We start from the raw sequence: 26454 nt of genomic DNA, 5'->3' as shown, positions 1-26454 counted from the left end.
AAACGGAAATGCAAATTTTTCCATTAAATCCACTTCCTCTTGTGTGTTCGTGCAGGTCATTTGAATATTACTTATATTAGATACACTATGGAATTTCTGATAGTGTTAATCAAGTCATAATGTTAATCAATCTGTTTCTGCAAAATATGTTCAACCCTCATGTCCTAAATCAAGAGAAACCTTCTTAATGGTTAAGTCAGTGTATTAATAACACACCTTAACAGCATCTGTGGTGCAACTGATGTTAGAAGAGAGGAACAGAGGACTCATGTACTGTATTGGCTCTGCCTCAGCGTATAAGTGTGAGTGTGTGTGTGTACAGCATGAGTCACCCTACCCGCCTGTGATTGGATGGTAGTTTATGGGTGAGGGAGGGGGAGAGAGCCTGAGGGGCCGTCTGTCAATCTCTCCTCCGCTCCATTCACACATTCATCTGCATGCATCGTCATAGAGAGACAGAGGAAGTGAGCGAGAGCCTCTCATTCATAAAAAAAGGGGAAACTTAATTCATAAAAGCTGCACAGTTGTGCTGTGCCTGAGAGTGTAAAGACACAGGAGGAAAGTTGATGTGGTGGTGAAGCAAAGCTGGAAGCCTGGCAACTGACTGAGAAAGTGTATGGGTCTTCATGATGGGACTGTACTCAGCATGACTAGAGCGGAGCAGACTGGACTGTAGACTACACAGGACATCCCCAGCCCCACGCTGGTGAGTTGAATCTCCCCTTATGTTAAGTCATAATCGGAGGACACACTACACCGGATTCAACCTAAATGATCAACGTAATGCATTTCATGCTTATCCTTTTTACTGCTATCTGTGGTCAAATCTACGTTATCAAGTCAAACCTCTGTGTGTACAGTATGAACTGTGAATGTTAGTCTAAACCCTGGCAGGGCTTCTCTTTTCTACTTTGTCCTAGAGCTTTTCTTTTTGTCAATTTCCCTGATTATGAGAGAGGAAACCTTGCCCAGGTTCAAATCACAGAAAGGTCTCTTACCAGGTAGCTCATCCCTTTTGTAATTACAGACATAATCCGTACAATGGAGCTCACTGTGCTGCACATCTGACTGTCCCACTTTCTGTTTTATCTTCTACAGGCATGCTGAAGCGCACCAAATACAGTCGTCTGCGCAACGATTCGCTGACGTCTCTGGATGATCGGCCCCAAAGAATGCTGCCCATAAAGAGGGATCTTTGCTTAGATTCTGATTTTGCTCAGCTTGATCCCGGGACACCTACACACCATGGGCCGTCCACCCTGAGGGACTTCATCCCACGTGTGGCCAACATCCGATTGCAAAGTCCTATTTCCCTGAGGGCACAGACGAACGCAGCCCGGGACAGAAACATTGATGGACAAACTGACAGAGCAGAGTGGGACGCAGGGCCTAACCAGAGATTTTGTAGCCAACCTTCCCTCAGTGTGCCCCTATCCACTAGCCAAAACCTCACAAACTCAGCTCTGCGCTTCACAAAAAGACCTATCACCTTACATCGGATGGCCAGCCTCCCCTGGACCCCCGGCTGTCCCCCGTGCTCACAGCACAGAGACGGTCTGTGCTGTTTGAAGACTTCCTCTGCAGCAGATGACTCTACAGTAGTGGAGACAGCAAACAGAGTGGTTCACCATCACATCAAGGTACCTCTCACATGTTAACTAATAACGTGCATGAATACAATCTGCTGTGCATCAAACAGAAATCTGCTTGTGAAGCAGGCTGCACACTCTACAGTAGGAGTGTGTGGGATGTGTCTAACCCAACTAATCATCACACTTTTAACTTTGACAATTTCCCTAAATTTTTAATGTGTTATTACTAAAATGTTGATCGTGTTTCAGTGTGACACTTCTTCACTTTACACTTTGCAAAAAGACTAACCTCATATCCACAGTCCCTTAAGTTAAGGTACGCAGTGTACCAGCACAAACACATACATGTGGACACAGGACACACACATACACACAGTCTGCCTCCCTTTGCTCTATTCACACCATCACACTCACTTTTCGTACGTTCATCCCCTCCCTCTCAGATTGAGCTTCCTGTGTAGGCAGTAGTGACTCATCTTGGCTCTCTGCTACTCACTTGATCCGCTCTGTGTGTGTGTGTGTGTGTGTGTGTGTGTGTGTGTGTGTGTGTGTGTGTGTGTGTGTGTGTGTGTGTGTGTGTGTGTGTGAGTGTGTGAGTGAGTGCATGTGTGTGAATGTATCCGGTATCAGCTGAGCCCATGCTGTCCTAGAACCGGAGGTGTGTCCGCATGGGTGATTAAGAGCAGGGCCTGTGAGCTGACCACTGATGGAAATGAGAACAGACTGTTTGATTGTCCTTTATAAACAAGCACACACATACATTACACACTCCCACCCACTCACCCCACCCACACATATACACGCATGCACGTATTGATTTAAGTCTGTTCTTCATCAGTGGACTTACTCATCCTGCATCTAGCCTTTAGGCTCTGCTCTGTTGAAGCTCACGCCCAATAGAAGTAGGACTGACCAAAGTGAATCCAAGCACTTGGAATAAATGTTGTCTGGTTGCCTTAACTAGCTGTCCAAAACTTTTTCTTAAGTGCTGAAGTTGTATGAAGAATAACTATGGATGGATGGATTTGTCCATACTTTCATGCTCATGCACAGTTATGAGTGGAAAAGAAGAGGCAGTCACATTTATGACGGTGTGAGAATGATTTTTTAATTCTTTTTGATTCATTCTTAAAGTCACAGGAAGAAAATATAGTTGTGATTGATGCTCTTTTAGCTCTTAGTGCACTTTAGCCATGCTAGCGGCCTCACAAGATGCCAAAGATGGTCAGGTAACCGGTCAGTCCACCACTTTGGTCCAGACTGAAATATCTCAGATGGTTTGGCATTCCCTGTTATAGGGAAGGTTTTCGTTGCCACCGTACTCTACGGCATTATAAATAAAATTGAATTGAATTGAATAAAATTCCCTACAGAAATTTTTACATTTTCCTACTCATGGTCCCCAGAGGATGAAGCCTGCTGATCTCCCGATTGTTTCTTTAGCACCATCATGAGGTGGACATTTTGGGTTTTAGTGACTGCTTGTGTCTTTACATTGGATGGATTTAGTAAAGATAACCATTCTCATTCAAAGACTGGATGATGATTTCTCCTCTAGAACCACTAGCAGTGTGAAATATCTCAACACCTGCTGGATGGACTGGCACCACATTTTTCGTTCATTGTAACAACTTTTCAGCTAGCGCCATTACGAGGTTTTGTTTGATTGTATGAATTACCATGTCATTTGGTAGACATGGATGACGTTCAGCCATTTTCTTATTTTGCTGTTTTTTTCGGGACATTTTTGGACGTCAGTCTCTATGAAAATGTTACAACCGGGTGCCACATCGTTAGCATGCATTCAAGAGGAAGCTACAAAAGTGGCCGACACTTCATGACATAAATGTGTCAGATTGAACCTGTTTCCAAGTTTGCTTAATTAATACTTAGTCTTTCTTTGAGTCTGCACCAGTATTTATAATGATATTATAACATTTAGAGTTGACTGTCATCTGCATAGCGTCAGTTTCAAATCAAACACACAAATGAATCTCTTGAGTTATATTCAGAATGTAAAAATGAAGAACATCATATAATCCAACAAAGTAACTTGCTCTCTAAGATGTCCAAGTTGGACTGGAAAGAAGATTACATTAGTAGAAATATGTTTTCCTTTCCTTTCATGTTAATCATCTCACAACTTGTCTAACTTATCGTTCAACCCAACTTAAACTGTTGATAAACCAAACAGAAACATTAGCACTGTCTGAGATCACTTAAGACTTTCTAGTTCTATAACTTTACATTGTAAACCGTGAGTAACTGGTGTTTTGTTGTTTTCCTAGTACATGGGTAATGTAGAGGTGACCCAGTCCATGAGAACCCTCGACTTTGATACAAGAATGAAAGTCACAAGGTAGGTCCTCCCACTTTCGCCGTACACACGCACACGCACACACACATGCTTAAGATGTTCTTGCATGTGCATGGGAGAAGAAAAAGAAACTGCTTTACAACATATAATCACCAAGCAGAGACATGTGTGGTTTATTTGGAAAAAAAATGTTTCAAAGGGGGAAATCAAATTAAATGTATAAAGTTTCATAAACGGGGGCTTTCTCGTCATCATTTGATATTGACATCCTTGTGCAGGATGCCAAAACGCTGAAGGACATAGCTACTTCTGTTCACAACAACACTGCTGAATGATGGGGTAGAAAATCCAATTAGATGAATTTCCTCCTAATGATCTCTCATAGTCTTATTAAGAGAGCAAGAGAGAGAGAGAGAGAGAGGATCCTCAATCCATTACATAGAATTTGTTTTCAAGGAGATGAAAAGCACTTCCTGGAAAAAAAAGTCTTGCTTCCTAAATGGTGAAATGTTAATTTAGTGTATCTGGGTGTCTGTATGGTTTGTCCTCTCTGACCCGTCAGCATCAGCTCTCTAAAGACAAGCAACTGCAAAAACTCTGAAGAATTACTGCCTCAGTGTGAGCACACACACCAGGAGTATTTGTCATAGACACGCTTCCCTATTCAAGTGACACGCTTTCTCATTCACTTGAATGGGAAAGCGTGTCCAAACTTTTGCCTGGTACTGTATATGAATGTATCGCTTTATCCAAACATGCACTGATATCCACTTGACACGCGATAAGGGGAGATTAGTTTCTTGTGATGTAGTTTCCTTCCTCTCTTGTTCTCACATGAAAGTCACATGTTAGCAGGGTACACCGGATCACATATTTACAAAGGTATCTCTGTGTTTTTTGTGTATTTGTGTGTCCGTATGTGTACATGTTTATAATCTGTGTGTGTGTGTGTGTGTGTGTGTGTGTGTGTGTGTGTGTGTGTGTGTGTGTGTGTGTGTGTGTGTGTGTCTGTGTGTGTGTGTGTGTGTGTGTGTGTGTGTGTGTGTGTGTGTGTGTGTGTGTGTGTGTGTGTGTGTGTGTGTGTGTGTGTGTGCAGAGAGGCAATCAGTAGGCTGTGTGAGAGGACATCAGCCAAGACAGCAGTGAAAACTAAAAGGGTAAGGTACACACACACTCACACCAATGCAATTAACGCAGACACAACTAGAATAACAGATTTTTGTCATCATCAGCCTGTATGCAAGGGACTGTCTGCCCTACTGGGTCAAATCAACCTAAAGTTTTCTGGGAGCAGGGTCATCCTAACTGTCTCCACAGACAGCGTGACTCTGATCGCAGCCTCCTCCTTACAGGTGACAGCTTCAACACGCAAATTATAACTGTCACACATCTGAATTATTGAAACATGGAGTAAAAAAAACAACAAAAAAAACATCTGGACTTCTGTTTTTTTGTTCTCTCCTTCTGTTCCTTCGCAGAAGATTGCCCACCATCCCATGCAGGCCATTTCATTCGCCTCAGGAGGAGATCCAGTATGTTTCATGTACATGTTTATGAGCAGATAGACACACACACACACACACACACACACACACACACACACACACACACACACACACACACACACACACACACACACACACACACACACACCACACACACACACACACACACACATACACACACACAAACACACTCACACAAACACACACACTGGGTAATTTGATTTACTGCCATTTGTGGAGGATTTAATTATTTCCTACTCCAAGTCTTGATCCCTCTATACTTTTAATTGGTGGTGCGAGGTCTGGGCCCATATTTATCAAGCAGCAAAAAAAGGACATTTTGGATGCAAACTCAAGAATAATGCTCTTAAAGTCTAGCCTCATAGGTGCCTTAAAGGTCACATATTGCAAAAAGTGATATTTCCATGTTGTTTTTTTTATTATAAAGCAGGAGGAGGTGTTTATATTATATACTAATTGAACGTATCAAGATGCTTCAATAAATAGATAAATGCACAAAGCCCATATTCAGGAACTGGGCCTTCAAATGAGCCGTCAGGACTTTTACAGTGCAGTTGTGGTGTCACAACTATACTATATTTACACAGAAAGTGCTGCCACGGGGCCATTGCAGTCATTTCCCGGCTGCAATGACGACGCAGAGACGCAGAGATTGCAGGTTCGAAAGACCTTGAAATGCCGACCCATTTTTTCAACATTAAAACATTCAAAAAGTTCTAATAGAAACTCAATATGCAGGTTAGAATCTGAAAATTAGCAGAATACGGGACCATTAAAGCTTACATTGATTTTGTTTGCATCACTTTTCATGCATCTTCATTGTCTATTATCGATGTGGCACTAAATTCCCATTATCATTAAGAATTCTCTGATGTACCTTCTATCTGAAAAACTATTTCCTCCCTGTTTCAGTTTGGTTTGAATGTTTTTTCCATTACATTACATTTTCCTGATTACTATATTCCCTAAATACAAAGTGGAAATGATACGACAAATAGATAAATCATCGAATGATCAATATGCACTAAGTGTAAATTCTCATCTCTGATTGGCTTCTCATTATTACCATAAGCAACTAATCCTATCTCGTGACTTACAGTAATAAAACTATCAAAGCTTGTTTGTGCTTTCATCATCGTTACACCTCGCTAAGTCGGTATCAAACTAATTATTATTATCTACTTCCCTTCTCTTTTGCTCCATGCCCACATTATTTCCATATGACAGATTTTTGGTTGTTCGTGCTGAGTGAAAAAAAAAAAATCAATGCTGCACTTTTAATGTCTGAACACTCAGCAGAACATGTCAGCGTTACTTTTACTAGGTCAAACTCTGCTTAATAAAATACTCGACTAACAATAACTGGTATTTATGATATGGTTTGCATCCATGAACTCACTCTTTCAGCTTAAACAAACTGAATGCAAATGCTGAGGTACACACTCTATTATTTCATCGCCACTTTGATACTGCGACATCCCGCTGGCCAAAGATTAGAGAGAACAGGGAGGCCGCTTCTCTCTGGGAAACACAACCAACGAAGCTATGGATGGGATTATACCTCTCTGTTTAATTAATTAGCTAAAATAATCTTGTAGTGTGCTCTGAGCCTCGGCTCAGTTGGCTTGGACACATAGAAGATAGCGGGGGGAATTAAAATCAATCTGCCAGTAGAGGCTTTATGATGAAACACATTCAGCTGACTCTGCTCTTGTAGCCCAGAACCACTGATAGGGAGTGAATTCATTAAACAGGGAATACACTTGGATGACCATTAACCGAAAATGTCTGCTGTGTTTTCAGTGATTAAATTAGGAATAAATTAGGAGTCACAGGGCTGATAAGAGATCCTAAACCAGATGTACAGGGTATGAACTCAACTACACAACAGCACAGTCAGAAGGGTTTATTAGTGACCTTGTGCACAGGCAGAGAAATACAGTGAATACCTAAAAAGCGAGATTATGTAATTTCTGTAACATTCTTTCTTTTACAAATGAAAAATTGAATTCTTGGGCAATAAAACACCAATTAACTCAATTTAAGACACTCTCAGGGTTTTGCTGCTACAGCCTTACCTGTTCTGATACCACCTGGAGGCTAGCTTAGGTGGCTAATTTTAGCTAATGTTAGCAAACTTTCTAACTGTATTATTGTCTTAATCACCTGTGCTACTATTAAACTATATGTATACACTGTATATTTATTTATGTATTAGTTTATGTGTCAGGGACAATGTAAAAACATTGCACAGTACAGTTAAAGTGCATAATAAATAACAACATTCTCATACATGTGACATGATCATGTCAAAATTACAATATTTATATCACATTACAATTGTTTACATGTGTATGTGTTCCCTAAATCAAGGCAATTGATTTGTACATGCAAAATTTTATGGGTGTGCATGCATGCACCTATTAGCATTTAGCATCCTATATTTGCCATTTGTGGCCAAAGTGGCCGCTGTTCAGCAAAAGTTAGTGAAACTTGTTATTGTGTTTATCTCAATTTGTTTACAGGATATGGCAGATTACATTGCTTATGTTGCCAAGGACCTCGTCAATCAGAGAGGTAAAGACAGTTTAATTTCACATTATGATAAGCTCGGCTGCCAATGGACTTTCTGGCTTCACCGTGTAAACACACAAGTTTTTATCTGTTTATATGTATACCTTTTGTACAGCTTCTATTTTTCTATTCTATTCTTATGTACCTCTAATTGTTTATTTCTGTTACTTTCTACACTTATTTGTAGGCTATTTATTTCTGTTGTTTCTGTTGTACAGCTGCAACTGCCAAATGTCTCCATTGGGGAACAATGAAGTTGCATCTTATCTTATCTTTTACTGCCATTATCATGAAAAAAACTAACATGTCTGTTTCTCGCTCTTTGTCAGCATGTCACATCCTGGAGTGTCCTCGGGGTCATGCCTGTGAGGTTATCAACAGCATTGGTCAGGCATTTGAGACTCGTTTCCGCCAACTTCTCAGCCACACGCCCTCGCTCCTCTCCAGCAATCCCAGGTTGTCCTTTTGTCTACTGTAACTCTCATATTGGTGTATTAGTGTACTGTATATTTCACCCATCTGATCAGGAGTGCAATTAAGTAACTCTACATTTTATAATAGCAGCAATGTGTCCAAGGTGCTTCACTCTTGGGTTACTCGGTTTGTATATTTGTGTAGAGCTGAAAGATTAGTTGATAAATTGATTAGCTGATCGACAGAAAATGAAACTCTTTTAGCAAGAAATCGTTTGAGTAATTTTTCAAGCAAAAATGCCATAAACATTGGATGGTACCACCTTCTAAAGTGTGGATATTAGATACTTTTCTTTGTGTTTTAGAAAGACAATCAAGCAGAATAGTAGATAGAATTGCTTTGGGAAGTTTTAAAATGTCTCTTTGAGCTTTGGGAATTAGTGAAAAGTAGGCAGTTTTCCCACTATTTTACATTCTGTAATCAAAATTATTAATCAATAATCCTTTGTTGCAGCCATTTTTGTAGCACTATGTTCTTTGTTCAAATTTTATATTCACATGCATCAGTACTCAATTTTATTCATCAAAGTCAGCGGAATATACGCTTTTGATTTGAGCATGTGTCTCTATCTTTGTATGTTTTTGTGTGTGTGCGTGTGTGTGTTTGTGTGTGCATGTGTGTACTCGGCTGCATACATGCGTGTGCGTCTTAGTAACAGAGGTCATGTCACAGCTTCTCCACAGCGCAGGTAGTGAGGTGCACCTCATGTAACTGTCTGTGTGCAGGTCAGCAGGGAGGATTTGTCACACAAGGAGCCCAGATGAAACGATAACAGACCAAAAGGTGACGCAGGAAGGTGAAGTCAATGAGCACCGTGACTATTACAATGTGATGCCAGGAAAGACGCCGCCCGCTGGGGGAATTGAGGACCTGCGGATCACCAGGGAGGAGAATGAACAGGATCCTGACATACAGAGGGTAAGAGTGGACTGCAACACCAAAACTCAAACAATATTTAGTCAGCAGTAGTTTGACCAGAAAAAAAAACAAAACAGGTCCAACTTTGTTTTCCAAAGCTTTCAACCACATCACATACTTAAGTTGTTCTCACGTGATCAAAGGATGGAATATAGAAACACATTTAGCTGACGCTTTTCTCCAAAGGGAACTTCCAATAAGTGTATTTAACTTTGAGGTTACAAACCCAGAACAGCAAGAATCATAAGTGCATCGACTTCAAACTACAGAGTGCTACATATTAGTACAATTAAAAAAATATATAAACTATCAATATACTACTTCCTAGCCGTGCTGTCAGAAGAGATGTGTCTTTAGCCTGCGATGGAAGATGGGTCGACAAACAGTTGTGATTTAGTCGAGTGACCAGGCGTCTCTCGCAGTGAGGGAGCAGCAAGTCGATTGGCCGATGCAGAGCTGAGTGGATAGGCCAGGGTGTGAGGTTTATTCTATTCTATATATAATTATAAGAAACTGAGCAATATTCACTGAGGAAGGCCATGAGATGTGGTTGAAAGCCTCAGCGTCTGACTTGAATTGTTGATTTTTGAAGAAGGCCTGAGGGCATTTGAATGATGTCATCTGATTTTGTGCAAGAAGTTTTTTCCTAATTTTGAAAGTTTCAGTAACATAAAGTATGTTGCTTGTGTTGATTATTTTGTGGTAAAAATTTGTTGACAGTATGAGATAACGCCATCAGTTAACGCCTTCTTCTTCTTCTCATATGAAGTGATTGGCGTGAGGGCCTGGATGCGTGCATTTATTAGTATTATAGCCCAATGTTTTTTTTTCTCCACAGTACTGCACTTGTAAATGTAACAATGGTACATTTCATAAGTGGGCTGCTTAATTTCAAGTATCTGTGAGCAGCTGTTGCTTCAACTGCCTTGCTCGAGGACACGTCGGTTGTTGGTAATCATTTCCCAGAATTATTGTGCTAGTTTGGGAATTAAGTCAGCTTCTTTCCAGTCATGAGCACATGTCTCAAACCTTTAAGCCATCCCTGACCCAAATGCACTCACTCACACACAGACACACACAAAGATCTTGTGTGTATGACTCATCTAGTGCTGTTGCAGGTTTGTTCTTCTCACCCTGTTTCACTGTATAAGAACTGCTGCATCACAGAAGAAACTCCAGCTCCACCTGCAGGTAAAACCCATCAGTACACTGCCAGCCCAAGTTAAAATGGGTCTACGGTATATACTGTATGTTTGTATATGTAACTTCACTTTTGTGTGTTTCTCTGTGACTATGTGCATGAGACAGTCTACTTTAAACAAAGATTAGGGTCAGATATAGTTCAATTGAACTTCGTTTAAAATGATTAACCCATCTGTGCTGCGTAATAAATAGAAACCGGATTTAGTAAAACTCAGTTCAATGATTTAAACCAACGTGTAATTCTAGTTTTGACATTGAAAACATTATCGGCCAGAATAAAGCTCCAGATGGATACAACCATGGAGAAAATCTCATTAAAATAGAGCCACTACTGCTACATCATATAGCAGTTTAATTTAAATGTAACAGAAAACACACATAATTGGAGCTGTAGAAGAAGAAATGGTGTCGCCAGCAAGCTTTTCACTCACTCACATGTTAGCTCTATATTTTCCATCCAGTCTAGCAGACTCTTTCCTGAAGGTGTAGTGCCTTGAACATTCAGAAATATTATACAATTCGACTAGGTTAAGTTTACCATTTTTTCTTTTAAAAATGCAGCCTTTAAAACACCAACTGTCAGTTTAATGTTAACCTCAAATTAGACCTTAAATTGGAGTTTTAAAGTGTGAAAAAAAGTATTTAAGATTATTTTAGATTATAAGAAATGTTGAGAATTCAACCTAAACCTTGCTATTATTGTACACTGGTTTAAAGGTAAACCTGGTTAGAGCAAACCAGCCTTGTTTATTGTTATATTCTTCCTCTATTGTATCTCCATCAGACTCAGTGGTGTCTGAGGTCAGTGCTGAAAAGCGTGCTCCTCTATCTGAGACACTGATCCAGGACCTGCTCCAGGAGGAAGGCTGGTTCCACGGCAGGTAGGTAATCAACATCCCTGTTCCTCTACTACCAGTGAACTACCAACTTTAATGTAAATCTACTAATGTAGTCCTCCCTCTTCCTTTCTTCCCAGGTTAGGAAGAGAGCAGGCGGAGGCACTTCTAACCTGTAGTGGGGATTTCCTGGTCAGAGAGAGCAGCTCCGCCTCTGGTCAGTATGTACTCAGCGGGATGGAGGGAACCACCGTGAGGCACCTACTGCTGGTGGATCCACATGGACAGGTTAGAGTGTTGTGATTTCAAATACACAAAGAATGAGGAGAGACTATTGAGCAGCTGGCCTTAATGCTAAACCTTGTTGTCTGTGTCTTTATGTGACCAGGTGCGGACACGCGATCAGGTGTTTCTGAGTGTTGGTCACCTGGTGCGTTTCCACATGGAAAACCAGATGCCCATCGTTTCTGGAAGCAGTGAGCTGTGTCTGAAACAGCCAATCCTACAAAGACGCTAACGCACACATCCATAGACTGTCACATGCATTAAATAGCCTTCAGCACCGGTTCACAACGATTTTGGAGCTCATGTGCTGAAGCAAAATGAAAAAAAAACACTCAAAGCCTAAGCACAATCACTGGTGTTGGAGGGAAATTACCAGAATATTGGCAAACTATATGCTAAATTCTTGTCTTGTTTTTATTTGTTTCGATTTGTTATTGCTTTGTTTGTTTTGTTTGCTTTTGAATCCCACTTATGTGTCACATTGTGAATAAATGTATAAAATGCGCTTTGTAACCAGAATCTACAGAAACAGATTTCCCATAATGTGTATTCAAATATATCATCAGTTATTTTACAGAATGGTTTACTGGACTTTGTCTGCAATTTCTTTCTTGTATATACACTGGAGATTAAAATTAGAGAACAAAGTATTCATACTTGATTTATTCTGAAATACTGTTTTGTTTCTGTTTTCTATTGTTCAGGATTTGATAGAATATCTGCTGTACTCATACCACTGCTGTACTAGCATGTTTTTTTTTTTAAACAACCAAGGCACTTCGACAAAAAACATTATTTTGTGACAAAAAACAGTGAGAAAATTAGAGAACAGTTACCATTGTGTCAGAAGAGAAGATTTAAACAATGTTTTCATCAGGCTATAGGATTCAAACATTAATAGGAAATGTACTTTGAATGACTTCAGCACATCTGCGCCCACAGGACATCACTAGTTTCTCACACTGCTCTGGTTTGATCTTGGTCCGTTCTTCTTCAGTCTCTTCCACAGTTCGGTAACTGTAGTGGGTTACTTAGACATTACTCTGTTCCCAAGGACTTTCCAGAGATTCTCTATGGGGTTTAGTGATAACACATGGCCAGTGAAGAGTCTGAAGATGTTACATTATGTGCTGTATCTCACAGTACAAAAGTACAAATGGTAAAGTTAACCGCTATTTTAAACTGCAGGGTCTCGGTTGTTTGTGCATTGGTTCGTCCTTCAAGTTTTATGATTACCTCAGAATGCACACATGCATTTTAGTCAGATGATGAATAGATACTGAAAAATGTATTCACAAATAAACTTTTTTTTTTTTAATTCTGTTTTATTTGTGAAGCACAGACATACAGGTGTAATTCGTTGTCTTACTTTGTAGGAGTCCAAGGTGGCATTACTGTTTCCTGTTGAGTTAGCCAATCACAGTGTTCAATGCCACGTGCTGCACAAAGAAAAGGAAGAGTTTATTAATTCAATAGTTGTTTTTTCCCCCTGCTGATATGGAAAACTAACACATGGAGTCAAGAGAAAGCCTCTGGTAAGGATTTTGTAAACACACTACAAACAACTATACACATAACTGTGCTGGTTGTGAGTTTTGCACCAGAGGAGCTAGCTACTGTAGCATTTCCCAGGTGCATTTCCACCACTATTCAAACTCCTCTCTCGTCTGCTTCAACTTTCGCACTTTCACTGAAATACAAAGTGAACGTAGTAACTTTTTCTTCAAACTTAATTTAATAAATAATAAATGACATGGAAGTTTCAGTTGCAGTGCTCAACAGTAACAGTAACTTTGGTCACCATCAGAGGAAAACCCTTTTTAACTTAAAAAAACAAGGAAAGCAAACAGCAAAACATGCACTCCAAAAAAATACACGTTTAATGTTTGTTGCATTAGTGATGATTGAATATTGTTGTTACAGTCAGAACAGACAATGCTGCCATTTAAGTTGGGTTTTTTCTTCAATTTAGAAATTTTTATTTCAGATTAAGAATAAGCAGACAATCAGCAAAATTAGATATTCATACAAATAAGACCAGTGTGCAAATAATACATATCAAAAAATAGCTAAAGAATATATATACACAATAATAAATCAAGTATATAGAAAATAACAAATTTAAACAAATAAACAAAGAACAATAGGTCAAACAGGGTCCACAGCAAACGGTTCATCAAAATATGTCAATGTGCGCTCACCTTTTATGTTCAATACAAGGGCCAATAAATCCATGCACACATTGAATTCAACTATGAGGACGCCAATGTTAGGGAAGGATTTAGAGAAGTTTGCTTTGTGAATACTGAAATTTACCACATGCAATATATAACATTTTTCATGTGACTTAAAGGTTGAATATGTAGAATGAGCAGAACACCGCCATCTTGTGTCTCAAGATCGTAGTCGCAACAACAAAAAATAATTTCACCACTCAGGTTGCCAGGTTGGTCAGACCTGGCCCAGTAGCCTGCAGGAGACCGGAGTCAGTTTGAGCCTTTTTGAATCCGCCCCCTCCGGCAAATTGTACCATAAAAACAAGTATTGCAGAGGAGTTTGACTGACAGTTACCGCTAGCCATAACAGTTACAGTTAAGTAAACCCCTGTCTCCATCCAGGGGTCCCCGTGGACACTGTAGAGGATTCAATAATAAGTTGAAGTGGACTAGAAACGCAGAGGCTGTCTACAAAAAGGGCCAAAGTCGAGTCTTCTTCCTGAGGAGGTTGAGGTCCTTTAACATCTGCCGGACGATGCTGAGGATGTTTTATGAGTCTGTTTCCAGTGTGATCTTCTTCGCCGTCACATGCTGGGGCAGTGGGCCGAAGGTCGCAGACACCAACAGACTGAACAAACTGATCAGGAGGGCCTGTGATGTCGTGGGGGAGGAGCTGGACACCCTGACGACCGTGGCAGAGAGGGGGATGCTGTCCAGGCTTCGGTCTATCCTGGACAATGTCTCCCGCCCTCTCTACGACACACTGGCCCAGCAGAGGAGCACCTTCAGCAGAAGACTCCTCGCACCCAGATGCACCACAGAGCGCCTCAGGAAATCTTTCCTGCCTGTGGTCATCAAACTATACAACGCATCCCTAGGAGAGTCTGTCACCTCCTCTCTGTAATACTGACTCAATCATAAACATTTGTTCTTTTGCACCTTTTACAGTACTTTGCAAATTATTACAATACTTTTGTATTTATTACTATTGTAAATTTTATATTATATATATGTATATATATATTGTTTTATATTTCTGTTTTTCCAAATATATTTTTTTCCAATGTTTATTGTATGTATATGTTGTTGTTAATTTGTTGTTGGCATAGCTGGAGTTTGCAACAGAAATAATTCCCCCCTGGGATTATTATTATTATTATTATTTCTGATTCTGATCTGAACACAGGACAATTTCACCTTATTGTCTGCTGAAAAAACACAGCTGAGCCTGCTCTTGGAGAACACATTGCAAGAAAAAGCACAGCTGAAAGTGAAGAACAAAGAGCTGAACATAAAACACACATATTCAAACTTCGAAAACTAAGACATTAATAGACACCTGAACATGTATCTGTGTCATTGGACATCATCCCCGTGGTGTTTGCAGAAAAAAACCCAGTTGCGTCTGCAGTTAAACAATGAACAACAAACCTCCATGCAGGTGGAAACAGAACATCAACACCAGCATTCAGTCCTATTCTCTAATAAACCGTCTTTCCTCTAGAGATTCTGCAACAAGGACACACTGCAGTGTTCAAGCTGCCTTCTTGGCTGTGTCGAGCGTTGCTTCTTCCTGTCCCCGGAAACAGAAGTTTGAAAAGCTTGCAGGAAGTGTTTTGGCCAAAGACCAGGCATTCTTGACCAACATGGCTTTTCAGTTTGCAGCACCCTCAAGAAAACTTCCATTCAGCGTGGATTGGGTTGCAGGACATGGTGATGTAGGGCGTTCACATCTGGGTCAATAGCAACAGAATCCATAGAGATGTACTGTGAAGTGCATGGAGCCAAACAACACCGTGGCCTCCTGGGGCAAAGACTGGGACTGTGTTGCTGTTGTCACGCCAAGATGCATTGGACAGGAAAAGTGGTTAAATTCCTGGGCTGCTGCTGTGTGTGGTGGCAAGCTGCACTACATGTGTGAGACCATGGCTCTCAGTTTGTCCTGACTGACACACCTGTGACGTAGCTGCATGTTGTTGGTTAAGATGTGGAGAAAAAGCAACAGTACTCTTTAGCACAATCACTGGTTTCGGCAGGAAATGACCAGTTTTACACTCTAAATCCAGTTGTCTTATTTCTTTGTGCCCCCATTTCCTGTACTTGGCTGAGATTTTTTTGCAGACATGCACACACACATGCACACATGATTAACTGCTGACAGGAGATTGTTCACTTTACTTTGATTTTTCTCCTTGGGGCTGACTTCACATGTTGCAACTTGAAAGCAACTCCATTTCTACACAGTGTGTGAGAGCTGTGCAATGAAAATTACATTATTTGTTCTGCATGTTTAAGGTCATTATGTTCCTTGCACCAGTAGAAACCTTATGCAAATCTTACATAGCAACTTCAGAGGCGGGCTATTGAATCTACTCTGCAGAGGCTCATTTTTTTGTGTTTTATAGGGCTGCACCTAACAATTATATTATTATTAATTAATTAATTGTTTGGTCTATAAAATAATGAAAAATGTCCATCCCAGTTCGTCAAAGTCCAAGGTGATGTCTTTAAACGTTTTGTTTTGTCAGTGTAAAACCCAAAGATATTCAGTTTGATATTATATAAAAGCTTTTTCATATTGGCATAATTAATAAATGGAAATTGTATGTTCTTTCATTAGGATCCTCCTGTGTGACTTGAGTGCAAATCAAGTGATAAACTTATTTTGCTGCCAGGATTCATTAAGCCACAAGATGGTGCTGTCAGTCTTTGCAAGAGCTCATTCCCCTTCAGGATATATATATATATATATATATATATATATATATATATATTTTGATTGGTCGAATACTCTGAGGCTTGATTTCTAAAATTCTTGAAAAACTGGTTTACGTGGTCCTTCATAATCTTGTATATAACATGTTCATAATGAAACAAGGCAAATACATAAATGCTCATATGTTGATTTAAACTACTATGACATGCTGCCTTTTGTTCGTTATTTGAGTTCTTACACACATGTGTGTTAAAGAAGCAGTTAAAATGACTGGTACAGCCTATAATAATTGCCGCAACACTTCTCCCTCAGTTTCCAACAGCTTGTCACTTGCAGATTTTGGTGAAGTGAAAGATGACTGTGTGCTGAAAGTATGCAGCTGATTGTTTTTTCGGGCTGTGGCCCTCATCGTCCTCGGAGAGGCTTGGAGGGTCTCGCCTACATTAATCACCCTCAGCACAGCTTGTTAGGCTGAGATCAGGGAACCACTGGCAGCTGATGGGGAAAGAAGCAGCTCTGCTAAAGACTGATACAAACACTGATAGGGTATCTGAAGAAAAACAACATTTAAAGCCTCTCTGTTCAGATAATTCTGTCAAATGTAATCACAAATCTCACAGAACTTCCCACACTCCCTTGCTTTTTGGGGTGTCAAAAAGAGGACTTATCTGGTTTCGTTATACAGAGCAGGGAATTAACACGTTATCTCTGCTCTTTACTACACACTTGGTGCACAAGTTAGATATGATAATGATATCTGCATCTTATCTGATTCAGTAAACAAACAGAAACTAAAATCAATCATCATCCATTAACATGAAAGCTATCATAAGTGTGAAATCAAGTGATCTTTCAACCAAGTGAAGTGATTTTCCTGCTTCTTTAACGTCCCTCTGGATTTTCTCTGAGTCACACGGACCTCGCCCCAAAAACACTCACCAAGAACAGCAATGACCTAGTGTTTGATGCCATCATTTCAGACTTGTGAGGCCTGCTGATGGTCACACGTTGTCAAACCTGTGAGGTCACTGTTTGACCTCTGACCTCTCATTCATGTCAAAGCAGCAGCTGTCAACTTGTGTGGTGTTAATGTATAAGCAGTTTTCTATTAGAATTCTCCAAATGGAGTAGTAATGAAAACCCAATACTGAGTTATTAACACGGCGTTAATGTTTGTCTATAGATAATTCAATGTTTCTGTGTAAGATAAAAGGCCAGAGAAGCATAGTTTTATCTGGTTCTGGCACCTTTGTGAAATGCAATAAATTCAGATAAGTTCAAGGAGATAATCTGAATTTGAATTTCCACTTAACACAGTGCTTAAACATTTAAGTGATCAGTACACTGTGTCTTCATTGCCAAAGGGTCTTTTAATTGCCAGCATTAAGCAAGTCTTTTAAAGTCATTTTTAACTTCCAGACTCATTCAAAATTGTCTCTTAAAAGGGTAATTATCTAATTGGATTTGCTTTATCTTTGGTAATCATGTAGGCTAAGCACCTATGCTCTATGGCCATACAAATGAAATAGATCTATAACCACTGCACCTTTTGTTATCATGTAAACCAAGGATCAAACTCACTGAATAAAGTCCAGTAGCTTCCACTAAATGATCATGATGTGTTCAGCTATAACTCATTTTATGATAATTCATTTAATAACCTCACTGATAAAGTCATCAGCACCTGTAATAAATAAAAACATTATTACACTGAGAGGTTTTAAGCTTTGAGGGCAAACATCATTTGGCCAGCAGGTTGATTATCAGATGCTCTGATAAATGAAAAGCCTGCAGCTGAAACTACAGTAGGCATCATCTTAGTCTATGCAACCACATGTGTGTGTGCATTTGTTAGTACATGTGTGTACATTCCTTTAACCCAGCCAGTGACATGACATGACTCTGAAACAGGAAATGATAAACATTCAGTATAATCTTCAGGTTCTGTGGCTTTGGTTCTGATCCAGAGCATTAAAAAGCCTGAACTCTTTCAATTCCTTTATAGAAACATGAGTGCTGATGAGCCTGAGGGCATTAACTTTACACACACACTCTCTCTCTCTCTCTCTCTCTCTCACACACACACACACACTGCACATATGACAAAGCATTCCCAGACCCTGGAGCGCCTTAATGGAACAATTAAAGTCATAAAAAGCGCCCAGAGTACGAGAGCATGAAATTGTTCCTCGTTTCAATGTTATCAGAGTCACACAGAGTTCAAACCTGGGAGGAAACAAAACAAGACTTGGCCACTGACTGGGCCGTGTTGCAGATGTTAATGGCATGCCATAATCTACACGTATGTTCCCCAGGAGTGGAAACGTGTGAGTCTTGTTAGGTTCGTAAATAAATGCATGCAAACAAACAGACGGGTTAGTTTTTGTGCCTGAGTCTGTTTCCACAAGTCAGGAACCAGTGAGGGCATGCTGTGCACAGGATCGAGCCAAAAGTCTCTGTTAAATGAGTATACAGTAAGTTGCTGTTGGCCGCAGCCAGTGCAGAAGAGATGTGTGTGTGTACGTGTATGTGAGTGTGTGTGTGTGTGTGTGTGTGTAACCCCCACAGCGATCGCCTCACTCAGCAGTTCTCTACTTGAGCTTTTACCTCCCTCTGCTCTCAGACCTCAACCCTCTACCCCGGCTTAGCATGACGGCTTGTCTCTGAAGCTCTGATGGGTGTGTGGACTGTTAGCTGTTGGCAGGCCTGAGCGGAAACACACACACACACACAACACACACACACACATACACACACACACACACACACACACACAACATACTGTACACACACTCACTAACATGCACAACACACTGTGTCCTCAAGCACAATATGCCCTGGAGTTTCTTTACCTCTTTCAAAACTTCATCTTTCCACTCCCTCTTTATCATTGCCCCTTTGAAAACTAGGTCAGTGTCAGTTCATAACATTAGCTGCAACTCCAAGTGTATGACATGACTTTATATGTGTTTGTGTGTGTGTGTTTGGTTGTGTGTGTGTGTGTGTGTGTGTGTGTGTGTGCGTGTTCATGTTCAGTTAGCAGCAATGCTTATCTGCCACTTGGCTTAAGAACTTCCTTGAAAATGTTTGTTTTCATGCTCTGTGCCGGTGGATTGGAATAGTGTGTGTGTGTGTGTGTGTGTGTGTGTGTGTGTGTGTGTGTGTGTGTGTGTGTGTGTGTGTGTGTGTGTGTGTGTGTGTGTGTGTGTGTGTGTGTGTGTGTGTGTGTGTGTGTGTGTGTGTGTGTGTGTGTGTGTGTGTGTGTGTGTGTGTGTGTGTGTGTGTGTGTGTGTGTGTGTGTGTGTGTGTGTGTGTGTGTGTGTGTGTGTGTGTGTGTGTGTGTGTGTGTGTGTGTGACACAGTGATGATGAGGGGGTGGGGGATTCCAGGATTTTTTTTGCACGAGGCAGCAGGCAGATGTGGGAGACTTGAATCAAAACTTTTCTGTTGGCCAATTTCAAAAGGCAACTTTTCCTCCAGTGTTGGTCTCTTTTCGTTCTCCATTCCTCTGCTGTTTCCTCATGCTTTGGCCAGCAGTGCACACTTCTCCCTTGGATTTCAAACAGAGGCAGAGATCAAAACTTGGATTCTAGAAAATACCAGCAATCTTTCTGTTTGGGGTCCTAGAGAACCTGGGGCATCTTTAGGAGTTCAGAAAACATACTTAATATTGTTTTTATCACCTTGATACCTCCGTTAATGTGATCAGAATTTGCTTATTGATATTATTTTTAACATGCCGTGTTTAAGAAGCTATAGAAAATTATGCTTTACTTCTGTTTAGGGTCTCAGAGACTCTGGTTGTAAACCGTTTTATGCTCCACACAGCCATATTTCTCTTAAATCCCAAATAAGTGTATATTTATTTTATTGTTCATGAGAGTGAATGAGACCTAACATCAATACGTAGGGTAATATAGTCAACATATCCTTTTTTCTCCTTCCCAAAATATCTCCAAACGAGAATTACCAGATGGATATGATGAGCAAATGTGAATCATGAGAATCAGTCCATCTGGCCCGAGTCAGGTTACCTTGCATCACCATCAGGCCTAAACTGACATCCCATCAGCCTCAGCTACACTTGAAAATGATCACACGATAAGATGCAAAACTGTCGAAGTGAACATGCTTAACAATACTTTCTAAGCATCAGCATGTTGGTATTGTCATTGTGATCATGTTATTATACTGATGTTAGCTAAATGCATTCTTGTTGCTGTATAGTAGTGGAGTCCCTCTCTGACATCCTATTTATATCTGATTTGGGGACCTAGCATAAATTAACCACATTTATACTAGAGTAGTGTGTATATTAATTTATGTCTCTTTGTCTATTTGCATAGAGTGTGTTTATGGGTCTCTTCATCTGTGCTGAGCTACAGATGGTGGCGGCGAACCCCAGGCGGGAATACTCTACAGGCAATGTTTTCCATCCCTAAGATGGTCAGATTTGTGTGGGGGGACACTGACTCTGCATAAATCACATGTGGAGGGGAGATAAGTGGGCGGCTAGACCAGCCTGGATGGATGGCTCAAGCCAAAAATACTATCCACTGTGCCCCGCAGGGGACAAACCCTGAATAAATCTGTGTATTCAAACAAGGTGTGTGGACAAAATAACATAAGCACCTTATGATATATTACAATTTAATGTCAAAAACTTCAGCCTCAAAAAAAGTTGAATCAACACCAGAGTGTATGAGAATATATCATAAACTTGAAAAGGCATTATTTATTGCAGGGCAAGTGTATTTTAACAAGGCCTCATCAGTAGGCTTCATGAAAGCAATAGTTTTTAGGAAATACGTTTATATTCTTTTTCTTCGCGTTGGATGAGCAGATTGATACCACTCATATTTATTTGTCCATTAAATGTGACAATACAGCCAAGGGATGGTTAGCTTAGCATTAAGACTTAGTCTGGAGACTAATCAGCCAAACTCATGTTTTAATCATAACCGTTTATCTCGTGTGACGACTAACAGCGTCCACTCTGCAGGTCTGTTCAGTGCACGTTTTCAAACTGGACAGCACTGATTCCATATGACTCTATATTCTGTTTCTGTATTTTCTATTTCTAGTATTTAAATGTTTTCAGAAATGCAGTTTTGGTGTACTGTTTAGCTGTAATTTGATGACGTTTGTGTGGTTGTAGGTCTATACAGTCGCATCCAGAAGCATTTTGCTCTGCACAGTTGATAACGGCCCCTGGAAATCAAAGATGAACTGAGAGGGCCCAGACACGCATTTGCAATCAGTGTGGTGATGCTGGTTGATTTAGATTGGGACCATAGGGAAACAGCTCGCCTGGCTGGTCAAAATAAATCATTGCACGGCAGTGGTCTCTCCCTGAATGTAACACAGACCACTGTGGCGGCTCTATAATACAAAGTAAATGAAAGAACGTAAACACAATTACTTGGAAGAATATAATTAAATCCCCATCTAAAGGTGATATAGACAGGGAAATTAACCTTTAATAGCAGGACTCCCCTTGTGTCGACCAGATGAATCCAGTTTAAAACGAAGTTCTGTCTTCTTTATTTAACCTACAGTCTTGTCATAACTGTGCGGTTCACTCCAGGAAGTCGCTGCTTCTGAAAAAGTCAAGCACACAATCCTGGTAAAATCATTATTTGTCATTTTTACAGTGGACAAACAAGATATATCATGTTAACTAGTGAGCTTTTGGGGTGCTGGTAGGCAGATTTTGTTACTTTGGACAGCCCCAGCCTGGCTGTTTCCACTTGTTTCTATTCTTTAAGCTAAGCTAAGCTAAGTGGCTGCTGGCTGTAGTTTTATATTTAACAAACAGACGTGAGAGTGATATTGATTTTCTTATCTAGCTCAATTCTCAGCAAGATACACACAGATAAGCATATTTCCCAAATCCTAAACCTATTCCTTTTAAATCAACCGGTTGCCATTTGAAACTAACTTTGCACCAAAATGTTATGTGCATACTCTCCCGGGTGTTTATACCAGCAGATACAAGAGTGTTTATTGCTGATATTAAGGACCTAAGATGCGAGGGGCTTTCTCACTACTTTTCTCCATCCATGGGGGTGTTCTAATGCAATCTCCTGTTTTCTCAATCAGGACTCACACCAGAGGCAGAGTGTGTCCAAAGAAACATTCAGGGTGAGAACATCAGCTATTAAACTCTGCTCCCAGGACACTCAGAGATGATTCATACTGTCAACCCTGTGTTCCTTCTTTCAGCCTCCTCAAAGCCGTTGCTTAAAAGAGGCATCCTCACCATTAAAGTGACCAATTGCAACTTTTAATGACCTGAAAAATTCTATTCTGTTCTTCTGGGGAACAATTTTTAAGGGAAATGAGTTCACGCAGTGCCTTGGTACGCACAAAGAAAACGATCCATTTGGAGTCGAAAAGCGATTCCTCTGAGTTATTTTGTGGTTATGTTTGATTTCGTGCTGCAGTGCACTGTATATGTGTAGTGTGTGTGTGTTAGTGAATATGTGATAATAGACGACCAAGCCCAAACAGTTGATAGAATTCTATCATTACATTATCCTCATGGCAAAAAAAGCGAAAACAGAGGCCAGTGTGTGAGTGAGAGAGAGGAGGGGGAGATGGGAGACTCATTTCTGCTGCAGCTCATTTTCTTGAAATATTTCACATGAATATTGGCAGCAGTTGTGCTGCAGAAGACAAAAGGAAATGAACCATGGCTGCTTGAGCCAAAGACAACACACAGTGTGAGAAAGTCTCGCTACAGTTACTGCTCGCAGCACAGTGAGAGACAATCTCAATCTAAGCTATTAAAAAACCTCCTTGGGATATATGAAACAGAAAATTAACTGGTGAAAGAATATTCGTGACGTATCCAGAGAAAAATTAGCTTCTGTCGTGGTGAACGTTAAAGCGAGAAGCGCGTAAATTATAGAACTGTGTTGTGTTATTACTAGATGGTAATAACTTGGTTGCCTGGTGTTTTTGGTATTGAAATACTCGACTGGAACAATCTTAAGAATGTTTATCCAACCTCTGTTTCAGTCGTGCTATTTCAGGCTTTTTTGTTCAGCCATTTCAGGCCAGAGGAGTAAACATTCCCCAAAATGAAACCCACGCTCACTTACTAACAGTAAGGGGATTAACTGAGAAAAGGATGGGGTGAGACGTAGAGGTGGGTGGGAGGGAGAAGCAGGGTGGGGGAGGTGGTGTCTTACTGTAAATGACACCTCCTCTGTGTTGAGGAAGAGCAGAGGGCAACCCTGCTCTGCTTGGCATCGGTTTTCTCACACACTACGTCTTGTTGATGGGAACCATGACTTCAAGCTCCGCGAGAAACAGTCCTGCAGCACGCTCAGCTCTGACGTCACTCGAACAATGTGGTGTGTGTGGGTGTGTTGTCTCTGACTATAAGTCTTGTCTTTAGTGGTGGTGTCTCGGCATTGTCATCCAAAATGTCCGCAGCATGTGTGATGCCTCACAGTATTTGCTTATTAGTACTAATTCATAAAGGCCAATTTTATTCGAATGATATTACCACATCTACTTGCCTTTTTGTAGAGTATTCCAATCTTTGTGTCTGAGGCGACATTTCCCCCCTAGATGCAAATGTGCCGCCATGTTAGTGACGCTGCTGACAGCGGTTGGTCTACCAAGTTGAGCTTGTCGCTGTTGGTAATGCTGCGTTTCATTGTGATCGAAAATCGGGAACTTCCAACTTCTGAATCAGGATTGTAGAGGGGGCCAGTGTGTGTGTATGGAATAAAGAGGGTAACATACAGTACTTGGGATGGAACATAAGTAGAGAGGTGAATGTGTTTCAATAAGGTTAACAAAAGAGCAAAAATAAAGTCAACCCACATAGCGACCGTGAACGTGACAAGATGGAGGGCTCTGAAAGAACAAGCTCTCCTGCAGTTACATCTTACCACCAAAGAGGCCACTAGAAACAAGATATTTTAATTCTTACGGATTATGCCTTTAAGTAAATATTTAAATGCATGCCTTGTAACAGAGTTTTTCTACAATAGCGGTTGTGGCTCAGGGATAGAGTGGGTCATCCTCCATTTGAGAGATCGGCGGTTTGATCTCCAGCTCCCCCTGGTCCACATGTCAAAGTGTCCTTGGGTAAGACACTGAACCCTAAATTGCTGCGCATGGGTGTGTAAATGTGGTGTGAATGGTTAGATTAGATGTTACAGTATGTAGATGTCCACTGCCATCAGTGTGAATGTGGTGTGAATGGGTGAATGTGACAAGTAGTACAAAAGCGCCTTGAATAGTCAGAAGACTAGAAAGGCGCTATATAAGTACAAGTCCATTTACCATTTACCATTACAATGTGGTATTGCTACTGTCAGCTGGGATCAACTCCAGCCACCAGCAACCCCGACTGTGATAAGCGGTTGATGGATGATATTGCTACTTTTACTTAAGGGAAATATCTGAGTACATTTTTGACCGCTATTCTGAAATGAGTCATTAAACCATATGAAAATCAGTTGGAATACATGGCCTAATAATAAGGTGATTCATCTTCTGAACATGGGGGCGGTTGTGGCTCAGAGCCAGAGAGGGTCGTCTTCCATTTGAGAGATCGGTGGTTCCATCCCCCGGCTCCTCCGGGCAAGACACTGAACCCCGAACTGCTCCCTGTGCTGCGCATGGGTGTGTGAATGTGGTGTGAATGATTTGATTAGATGGTATTTGGATCCACTGCCATCAGTGTGAATGTCTTTGTGAACGTGACAAGGAGTGTAAAGCGCCTTGACTAGTCATAAGACTAGAAAGGCGCTATATAAGTCCATTGTGAATGTTTACATCTGTAAGTGAAGTAATTGACAGAAAGTAACACGGTAATTGTGAAAGTGTGCTGTCCTTTTGCAGCTCATCATTGCAGCAGATGCCGGATGACCAGAACTGCAGAGCCTGCAAAAAAAGAGTCTGGACCCTAACGCGGAGGTATGGAAGCCGAATTAGATGTAATTTTATTGTACTAAGTGTAATGACAATAAAAGCGATTCTGATTCTGAGAATGCATCAGCATTTCAAATTGCATTTAAAAGGTCATTGGCAGGCAGGGAAGGGAGTTTACAGAGGGAGTAAACTGAGAAATCTATGAAACTGATGACGGGGCGGCCTCCAATATTTTGGTGGTGTGGTTGGGGGTTTACAGGGCGTGTTTTTGGGAGGTTGTCTAAGAAAGCGCTGCTATAACCCAAACAGACATAACTATAGAAAAAATAATATACGCTTTTAAGGAAACTGATTAGAAAATTGTTATAAAGAGCAAACCTGCAGGATTGCACCGTAGTTGCACTCTGGCGGCTCCCTGACAGTCGGTTGTCTTGAGGCAGACAAAGTCTCTTGGCAGTCGGTTCAGGAGTAAACGTGGTCTTGTCAGCAGTGATGGAGAGGCGTTGCAGAGGGCAGGACTTTCCAGGGGGAAAAAAGCAGTGCAGTATTGTTGAGACTAAGTTTGAGGTGGTGGGCAGACATCCAACTGGAGATGTCAGTGAGGCTATAGTGGAGATGCGTGCCTCAACCTGAGTGTCAGAGGATGGAAAGGAAAAGTTGTGGAAGTTAATGATATATATACTATGCACCAGGTGAACTACTTACTTATTATAAGGCGAGATGACTGTTGAGCACTTTGGCTAGGTCACTGGCATTTTCTCTACAGAAGAGAGAAAAAAAGTTGTCTCAGTTTTGTTGGATTAGAGACACAAAAACTTTTTTTTGTTTGAAATCAGTGTTTTGTCTCAGCTTTGCACTTGCACAGTTCTGTTGGGATCATATTTCATTTAACTATTGTCTTG

At 40.7% G+C, this 26454-nt stretch overlaps 1 protein-coding gene across 1 annotated transcript; it reads left to right on the top strand.

The window, feature by feature from the left end:
* The first annotated feature begins 568 nt into the window (after positions 1–568).
* LOC310949244 (SHC-transforming protein 1-like) lies at positions 569–12240 on the top strand. The gene is made up of 14 exons (XM_083916611.1): positions 569–706; positions 921–1001; positions 1099–1640; positions 3881–3951; positions 5006–5066; positions 5142–5261; positions 5388–5441; positions 7961–8012; positions 8339–8465; positions 9209–9401; positions 10553–10592; positions 11389–11485; positions 11581–11728; positions 11829–12240. Exons 2-14 carry the CDS (start codon positions 950–952, stop codon positions 11955–11957), a joined length of 1686 nt encoding a protein of 561 aa, XP_083772737.1. The 5' UTR covers positions 569–706; positions 921–949; the 3' UTR covers positions 11958–12240.
* Positions 12241–26454: the final 14214 nt, after the last annotated feature.

Source organism: Echiichthys vipera (assembly GCF_963691815.1).
Source record: "Echiichthys vipera genome assembly, chromosome: 1".
In the NCBI taxonomy this organism is placed as follows: domain Eukaryota; kingdom Metazoa; phylum Chordata; class Actinopteri; order Perciformes; family Trachinidae; genus Echiichthys; species Echiichthys vipera.
The sequence above is the reverse complement of the archived record's forward strand: the minus strand, read 5'-3'. Positions and strand labels throughout refer to the sequence as shown.